We start from the raw sequence: 10,000 nt of genomic DNA on the forward strand, positions 1-10,000 counted from the left end.
ATGACCAGAGGATCAGTGCTTTTAGGAGATCCCTCCTTCGCCGGCAATTGGACACTAAACTGCATGTAAAGAAAGATCTGTATGCACGACTTGCTCGCCTGCAGATTGAATGGGCTGAAATCCAGAACAACGCCATTGACCAAGCACGCCCTTCTGAAGGGGGTCTTGGATACATTGAGAGAGAGGAACAAGACAATCTAGACCATAGTGTCATTGTCGAGACTGATGAAAGGCAACCTGATGATAATGATCCACAAAGGAATCACCTTACCTACCCGGAAAATATCTCTTACCTCCTTAATAAACTTAAAGAGAAAGACCAAGGAAATCGGATGAAAACTCTAATAAGAAAACTCATTAATATCAATGTAGGAAAACTTGGGATCCCAGAAAATATGCAAGAATATGTAAATCTCACGAATTACGTTCCTACGCATGCTCAAGAAGAAATACTATGCTTAGGCCTTAATTGCCACTACATGACCAAATCAAGACCAACTGACAAGAGATTGGAAATCGTGCTCCTCCTTGACACCATCCAAGAAAATGAACGTAGAGGTGCCCTAAGGACGACTGATGCTCTCCAACCCCTACTCTTGGCAGAAGCCCTCACTGACCATGGCCAATACCGGAGCGGGATCATTACGAAGGAGATGAAAGATGCTACCAAGGCTCTTTGAATGCAAGAAGGCATCACTGTACGCCAAGCAGATAAAACTGCTACCTTCGTTCTCAATAATAGAGAGGAGTACCATGAAAAACTAGATCGGATTTTGGCTGATGCCTCAAAATTTGAACACTTGTCCAGAAACCCAACTGAGGATATCAAGAGGGAAGCAAACCGGATTATACAAAGCATTAATGTTGCTACCAACGCCGTACATATGCAACCTATTTCAGGTGATTTTGGGCTTGGCTACTTATCCGGAAATGTAGAAACACACAAGCAAGGGAACCCTCTCCGGCCTATTATCAGCCAGTGCCCTGCCCCTACATACCAGCTTGCAAACAGACTGAACACCTTGCTCACGCTCTATATTACCTATTAATATTGTGTGACATCATGAGCAAAAATCCTGGGAGAACTGAAAAATTCCACAAGTGATAGAGTCATTTCCTCCATGGATGTCGAGTTCCAATTTACTAATGTTCCCGTGAGTGAAACAATAGACTTCATAATGGACCGAGTCTATAGAGATACAACTAGACCCACTCTCAACATCCCCGAGGCCTCTCTCCGTGCACTATTAGAAATATGCAACAAGAAAGCCCCTTTTACTACACATAAGGCCATATATATATATTCAGAAAGATGGCGTCGCTATGGGGTCCCCTTTAGGCATCCTCTTTGTTAATTTTTATAAGGGAATAGTCGAGGAGAGAGTTTTTCGAAAAATCAGCCAACCAGACCTCTATAGTCTAGTAGGACGAAAGGGGTTCCCATGCACCCCCATGATACATTTTTTTAACTTGCATTTTTGCAATCCCTGGGGTGTCTAGGAACAGAATCCCCTTTGTTCCCATTCAAAAAAATGTCCCATGTGGGTCATTTAGCCGTCTATTTGTCCGCCATCTTGGATTTCTTGAGATGTAAAAGTTAGGGGTAGGGGAAATATAAAGGACCTTTTCGTAAAGAAATAAATTAGTTACAGGTACAAACTAGGTATCATTGGAAAGGGTATGAACAGCACTATCACAAGAACCCATCACTTATTCGGTCATGAAATTAATGACGTCATCAGAGGTCAAAAGGTCACGTTAAAGGGGCACTAGTCAAAATTCGGGCCCATCCAATTTGTTAACCATCCTGCACCTACCTGAATAAATATTTTGGATTCTACTTTGTTTCAAAGAAAGTGTACATGAATAGGTAGTTTTTGAATCTAAAACAAATTAATTAACTAGAGTGTAACATTATTAACCCTTTCCACAAATAAAACGAAAATATTGAAAAAAATATTTTTTTTAAATGAGATTAATGTGAAATTCCAGTTCGACACATCTTTGTTTTCTCTGCCTTTCTGTTATGGTAAAAGGCCTAATATGTTCCAATGAGTCCCGAAATACAGTCTATGTATAATTCCATTGGTATCTTCACTTGGTAGTATCAGAATATGCATTACACACATATATATAGACAGAATGTCTGATAATGAGTTGCTATAACACGCAGGCCAAAAATGTATTAACTTGCAATATTATCATGACTGCCAAAAGTCTCAATGTTCATATTAATCTAATCTTCATTATCACTGAAAAGTTCTTCATTTTCACTGTCTTGGTCAGCCTGTTCTCCATCTGGGTCATTATCACACTGTTCCATCTCTTCCGTAGTCTTGTGAACCAAGTCTATCAAGGCAGGGGGAAGTACCAGGCTGCAAGACCACACTGGCTCCAGAACACAATCAAAATTTTGTTCCCAACTTTGTTCAGGATCATATGGCTTCGGAGACCAGAAGATTGGAATATCTGCTCTCTTGTAGATAGCTAGAACGTGAACGCTGTGGATTTCCAAATCCAGATTTCAGAAGTGACAAGCTGAAGACCCGACTTCAAAGACACGAAATTAATGAGAGCATCGCTTTCACAAAAGTTTTTCCTGGGGACAGGGGATGCATAATCTTCAACTTGGTGTACAGCAAAAGCATCTCTGTTGCGGAAGCAGTGACATATGCATATAGACTTGGTTCCAGAGACAAGTTTGAGGATGTTGCCTTGCACTTGCGCATTGCTGTTCAGAGGATGTTCCATGAGTCAACACCACTTCCTTGGCCTCCAACAGCTGATGAGCTGGATGCCAGAACATCAGAAGAATACCTTCCAACTTCACCATCAGATGATTGTAACTGGTATGCTTTGCCACAATGCTCCATACGAGATGCGAGGTCCTGTCGACTCTTCTGGTGTATGAAGTAGTCATGGAAAAGTCTGAAAAGTGCCGACGTCTGGTCCTTTCCATAGCTCAGGTGAGATTTAACCACATTTGCTTTACCACCTTGATATATAGTTTTACCACATTCTGTAATGAAAATGTAAACTATTTTCTGTCTAATGTCTAGTGGTTTCATTTCCAGGACATCTGCCGTGCTGTGACAAACGGAGAGTGGAAATTACCTAAACACATTCTGCCTTGCAGCACCATACGACACCTGCAGATTGTTCAATACTGACAGCAGAGTGACCTTGCCTTCATGCTGCTGGTCAAATCCCAGAACCTGGATGAGCCACTAGACCTTGATAATCTGATGAGCTATTCACTCACCCCTGTACCACTTAGCCTGGGTACTGCTGATGGTTTCTTCAATAAGACCAACAAAGCTGCACTTCTGCATTTCTTCACAGATGATAGTCACGAGGATATTCCTTATCCAAAGGGTGCCCTGCACATCCAAGATGGCAACACCCTTTTCCATGCCCTGAAAAATATATCACCTACGTTTGGAGAAATATGTCTGCAAGTCTTAGATCAGATGGTGGCCAAGAAAGATTTTATCATCTCAAGTGATTCTTACCATGCTGATTCTATCAAGGCTCAGGAGAGATTACGCCAAGATCTTCTCAGCGTTATCTGATACAAGGGGTAGCGACAAGAAAACCAAATGACTTCAAACTATTCCTGGCAAATGAACACTATAAAACACAGCTCTGTGAACTACTATTCAAGGTTTGGAGCAGCAATGCAGCAGCATCTCGCATGGAGCACTGTGGCACAGCACTGGTGGTTGTGAACGGCAAAGCATACCAGTTACAATCATCTGATGGTGATATAAGTAATTGAATTCCATTAATTTTAATACGGTTAACCATTTGCCTACTGTGTAAAATCAGTATGTATGATAAGTTCCACATTATCATTTCAGGTTGCAGCACAAGAGGTTCAAGAGTTTATGGCTAATCAGGAGGAAACAGACACAAGGATTGTGCTGTACCTGAAGTATGCAGCAAAACTGGGTTACAAGTCAGCTGTAGTCAGGACGCCAGACACTGATATCTTTGTCATTCTCCTGTTTCATGCTAACACCATAGGTCTTACCATCTTTCTTGACATCGGAACTGGTAAACATCGTCAAATGGTCAACATAAGTAAAACAGCAGAATTCATGGGTGCTGATAAAGGTAAAATGGTCCTTGGCCTGTACATGTTCACCGGGAAGGACGTTACAAGTTCCTTCAAGGGAAAGGGCAAGATTGGACCCCTTAAGAAGTTACAACGTCATCCAATTCATCATGAAGCTTTCAGGTATTCATCTTGTTATCTATATGTATGCAATGCCCTGACTATTACACTTTCTTATCAACTTTGTGCGGCAATTGATATAATTATACTCATCTCCTTTCAGAAAACTTGCAGATGAATGGTCGGTAGAGCCAGAAACGATTGATGATATCGAGGCATTCACATGTCTGATGTATGGCTATTCCAGACAGAAATCTATTGACACTGTACGCGGAATCATGTTAACCCAAGAACACAAACCCCGGGTGATTTCCACCCGACGCCGGGCGGAGTCACGTGATCACTACGTGGTGGGATGACTCACGGGCTTGTGACTCCCTATAGCTTCAGTTCTCAGCGGGTCATGCTGGGGACAGCGTGTGTGAGTGAGCTTGCTTTGTAGGATTTTCCGACAGAGCGGAATTCGGGTTATTTCCACCCGACGTTTGTGATAAAAGGTGTAATTGTTTGTGGGTGGAATCCACCTGAAGTTTGTAATGATGTAATGGTGCATATTGTTGTGGCTTCACCAACTGAAGCTCCCATCACCTGGGTGGGTCTAGGCCAAAGTGGAAGACTTCAGTTTAAGTATTTAGTTTTCTATGAATTTATTCTTAAGTTCTTTCTTGTTTTCAGCAATTTTTGGAGTTTTTATTGAAGTCACCCCTTCAGCATTAATATTTTAGTTTCAATACATTCTTATGAGGGGAAATGAAAGATGAAACTTTATATTTCCCAGGTATTTTTGTACTTTTGATAAATTCTTATTGAAACTATGTGTTTTTAATTTCAAAGTTAGGGTGTTTTCCACCCGGGGTTTGTGATGGTGTAGTGTTGTGATAGGGTTTGTGTTCTAGGGTAGGAAGATGGTTGGGGAAGATGAGCAACTGACAACAAAATCTAAGATTGACCTCTCCCATTTGCCACCTTGCCGAGACAACCTTATCCCACACATTCGTCGAGTGAACCATCGCCTAGCTATCTACAAGAGAGCAGATATTCCAGTCTTCTGGTCTCCAAAGCCATATGATCCTGAACAAGTTAAGGAACAAAATTATGATGGTATTCTGGAGCCAGTGTGGTCTTGCAGCCTGGTACTTCCCCCTGCCTTGATAGACTTAGTTCACAAGACTACGAAAGAGATGGAACAGTGTGATGATGACCCTGATGGAGAACAGGCTGACCAAGACAGTGAAAATGAAGAACTTTTAAGTGATAATGAAGATTAGATTAATATGAACATTGAGACTTTTGGCAGTCATGATAATATTGCAAGTTAATACATTTTTGGCCTGCGTGTTATAGCAACTCGTTATCAGACATTCTATCTATATATATGTGTGTAATGCATATTCTGATAATACCAAGTGAAGATACCAATGGAATTATACATAGACTGTATTTCGGGACTCATTGGAACATATAAGGCCTTTTACCATAACAGAAAGGCAGAGAAAACAAAGATGTGTCGAACTGGAATTTCATATTAATCTCATTTAAAAAAAATAATTTTTTCAATATTTTCGTTTTATTTGTGAAAAGGGTTAATAATGTTACACTCTAGTTAATTAATTTGTTTTAGATTTAAAAACTACCTATTCATGTACACTTTCTTTGAAACAAAGTAGAATCCAAAATATTTATTCAGTTAGGTGCAGGATGGTTAACAAATTGGATGGGCCCGAATTTTGACTAGTGCCCCTTTAACGTGACCTTTTGACCTCTGATGACGTCATTAATGTCATGACCGAATAAGTGATGGGTTCTTGTGATAGTGCTGTTCATACCCTTTCCAATGATACCTAGTTTGTACCTGTAACTAATTTATTTCTTTACGAAAAGGTCCTTTATATTTCCCCTACCCCTAACTTTTACATCTCAAGAAATCCAAGATGGCGGACAAATAGACGGCTAAATGACCCACATGGGACATTTTTTTGAATGGGAACAAAGGGGATTCTGTTCCTAGACACCCCAGGGATTGCAAAAATGCAAGTTAAAAAATGTATCATGGGGGTGCATGGGAACCCTTTCTTCCTACTAGACTACTATGTGCGCTACATTGACGATACTTTCGTAAAAACGGCCAATGTGGAGTGCAGAGAAGAACTGCGCCGAATTTTTGACGAATGCAGCTCGCTCAGGTTCACCCTCGAGCAAAGCCTCCAAGGACGTCTCCACTTCCGTGATGTCCTTGTAGAGACAATCGATAATACCTTTAATAACTCGGTGTACGTGAAACCAATGGGGACAGAGTGCCCTAGTCGGTATAAAACTGCCACCATTAAGGCCTCTGTTCGGAGAGCCATTTCTCACTGTTCTTCGTGGAGAGGAACCCACGAGGAGCTTGCCAATTACTAAAATTCTGGTTAATAATAGCTCCACGAAGAAGGACATTAATCGGCAGATAAAGAAAGAAATCGAAAGATGGTACCAGAATGAAGGCCCTGATAATACCAACACGCCAGCCAGAATAGATCTATACTATAAAGGCCTTATGAGCATAAACTACAAAGAAGAAAAGACTATATATATATATATATATATACATATGCATATATATATATATATATATATATATATATATATATATATATATATATATATATATATATATATATGTATATATATATATATATATATATATATATATATATATATATATATATATATATATATATATATATATATATATACATATATATATATATATATATATATATATATATATATATATATATATATATATATATATATATATATATATATATATATATATATATATATATATATATATATATATATATATATATGTATATATATATATATATATATATATATATATATATATATATATATATATATATATATATATATATATATATATATATATATATATATATATATATATATATATATATATATATATATATATATATATATATATACATATATATATATATGTATTTATATGCATATATATATATATATATATATATATATATATATATATATATATATATATATATATATATATATATATATATATATATATATATATATATATATATATACAGTGGAACCTCTACATACAAATGTCCTAACATACGAATTTTCCAACATCCGAAGTAAAATTCGACAAAAATTTCTGTCTCGACAGCCAAAGTGTTGCTCCAACATACGAAATAAACAAAATGCGTACGCGTGGAGTTTTCTTGAAAGCGTCAACCAAGGTTTGTTGTTGACACTGCTAGATGGCAGCACATCCGAGGGAGCCAATCGAGCGTCATATTGATCAGTCCTCTCATCTCGTGCGCATTGTGTGGTTGTTCTCTATTCACTCAGTTATTAACAGTATTTTTTATCGTGTTGTTTTCTGTGGTTAGTAATCATGGGTCCTAAAAAGCTTAGTTTCGGTTCAGGAAGTAGTAGTAGTGGTGAGAAAAGGAAGAAGTCAATGCTTTCATTAGAACTAAAGCAAGAAATAATAGAAAAGCATGAGCGAGGTGTACATTATAGCGATCTGGTTAAACAATATGGCCGGAATATGTCTACGATCTCGACAATCATAAAACAGAAAGCAGCCATTGAAGCAGTGAAACCTTCGAAGGGGATCACGATTATTTCCAAACGTCGTAGCCCTACCCTTGAAGAGTTGGAACGCCTTATGTTAATATGGATCAAGGACAAGGAGATTGTTGGCGATACGATCACTGAAACGATCATTTGTGAGAAGGCCAGCGCTATATACAGTGACTTGAAGGCGGCGAGTTCTGCAGGTGACGCGGGGGAGAGTTCAGCCGATCCTACGACGGTGGAATTCAAGGCGTCTTGAGGTTGGTTCGAGGAAGGTAGGAAATGGACCGGGATTCATTCAGTTGTTCGGCATGGAGAAGATTTGAGTTCGGACACCAAGGCTGCTAACGATTTTGTTGAAAATTTCGAAAGCATCGTGGCGGAGGAAGGCTACATAGAGCAGCAGGTGTTCAACTGTGATAAAACCGGTCTGTTTCGGAGAAAGATGCCTAGTCGAACGTACATTACCCCTGAAGAGAAGAAAATGCCTGGACATAAGCCAATGAAGGATCGGTTGACTTTTGCCCTTTGTGGCAACGCCAGCGGGGACTGCATAATTAAGCCTTTATTAGTTTACCATTCCGAAAATCCTAGGGCATTTAAAGCACATAGAATTAATAAAGACCTGTTACATGTTCTATGGCGTTCTAATTCTAATGCTTGGGTTACTCGGCATATCTTTGTGGAATGAGTAAACGTAGTTTTCGGCCCAGCTGTCAAGAAGTACCATCATGAGAGGAATTAGCCTTTGAAGTGCTTGCTTTGTTTGGACAATGAACCCGCTCACCCCCCAGGACTCGAAGATGATATCATCGACGAATACAAATTCATCTAAGTGTTGTATCTTCCACCGAATACCACCCCTATCCTCCAGCCCATTGACCAGCAAGTAGAAGGGTAGATTTCTCCACTTATCCTACATTTCAATTTAGAAAAGTTTTATTTGGAAAGGGGCATCTTCATTCAATTTACTGAACTATCCTTATTTTGAATAATATCTATTCGATTACTAATTTTGGATTACCTTTTTTTCTGACATTAAACTTATTGCAATTTTTTATAATGTATAATCTATCATCCAATACACACATTTTCTTCGATTACAATATTTTGAGTTATCATTTTTTTACAATAAACTTTTTGCAATTATTACAAGGTACTACATGTCATTCAAAATATCCCATTTGTATTTGACAGTTTTTTCAAATTTGTTACTCAAGAATATGGAAAAGTTAATAATCTGTTCTTTTCCCTTGTTGCAACCTTCCTTTTTATTATTAAACATACTCATTGCTTTTTAACGTTCTTGTTTACCAATAATTATGGTTACCCAATACTGACTTCAACTTCGGGATGATTGAGGTCATTGTACACCTAACCCATTGAACATAGACCTCCCACAACAATCATCAATACATCTTAAGAAATAGTTTCAGTTGTTTGTGATCTTTTGTAAAATATTGTTTCTTACATGATCTTTTACATGTATCATTGCGTCAAGTAAAATATAAATCATTGACTTTTTCATAGCAAAATTTAGCTGATTTTTCCTTTACGACATTAATAGCGATTCTTCACCACTAATCACAAATGTTGACATTCGACTAATGTAAAGATGTGTGACGAGCCGAGAGAAGGTTGTGACTCAAAGACAGGATGAAAGCAACTGAGAAACTCGCCTTTAAATACAAAAACTCAATACAACAGGGAATTTCCTGTTCAAGTGATATCACACCGGTTAACAGTTAACAGTGAGATTAGGATACATGTTTGTTCAGGTTCTTTTTAGTGCGAGGGGAGAACGAAGATACACGCATAATATATACATAAAATTAAATGTCGTTACTATGTGACACACGGTTGTTACAGTTGTTATATCTCTTTCTATTATACTTTAATCAGACTAATTGTTCAATATGAGCATGGAAGAGTAAATGTGATTTAGACAATTCCTTGCAAAGTATGACAATAACTTTGACAATATGAGGTTTCATGAAATGTAAAAACTGTTTATTTAAAACATGTTTTGGGAAGTTCACGATGAATATTTCCTATTTGAAGATCAGAAAATATGTTAGCCAAAACTTCCTGGCAGTATGTAACTAGTATTTTGGATACTCAAACATTACTGCTATTTTATAAGTATACAAAAAATTTAAACAACATCAACGGCAACAGGAGATAATGATGATATCAGATATCACATCA

At 37.8% G+C, this 10,000-nt stretch overlaps 1 protein-coding gene across 1 annotated transcript; it reads left to right on the top strand.

The window, feature by feature from the left end:
* The first annotated feature begins 7,607 nt into the window (after positions 1-7,607).
* Positions 7,608-8,051, top strand: LOC137652893 (putative CENPB DNA-binding domain-containing protein 1). The gene has a single exon (XM_068386290.1). The coding sequence runs from the start codon at positions 7,608-7,610 to the stop codon at positions 8,049-8,051; it is 444 nt and encodes a 147-aa protein (XP_068242391.1).
* The last annotated feature ends 1,949 nt before the right edge of the window (positions 8,052-10,000 follow it).

This window comes from Palaemon carinicauda, chromosome 14 (genome assembly GCF_036898095.1).
Source record: "Palaemon carinicauda isolate YSFRI2023 chromosome 14, ASM3689809v2, whole genome shotgun sequence".
In the NCBI taxonomy this organism is placed as follows: domain Eukaryota; kingdom Metazoa; phylum Arthropoda; class Malacostraca; order Decapoda; family Palaemonidae; genus Palaemon; species Palaemon carinicauda.

Coding starts and splice junctions, on each gene's coding strand:
- LOC137652893 (XM_068386290.1), top strand. CDS start 7,608: ATGGGTCCTAAAAAGCTTAGTTTCGGTTCAGGAAGTAGTAGTAGTGGT.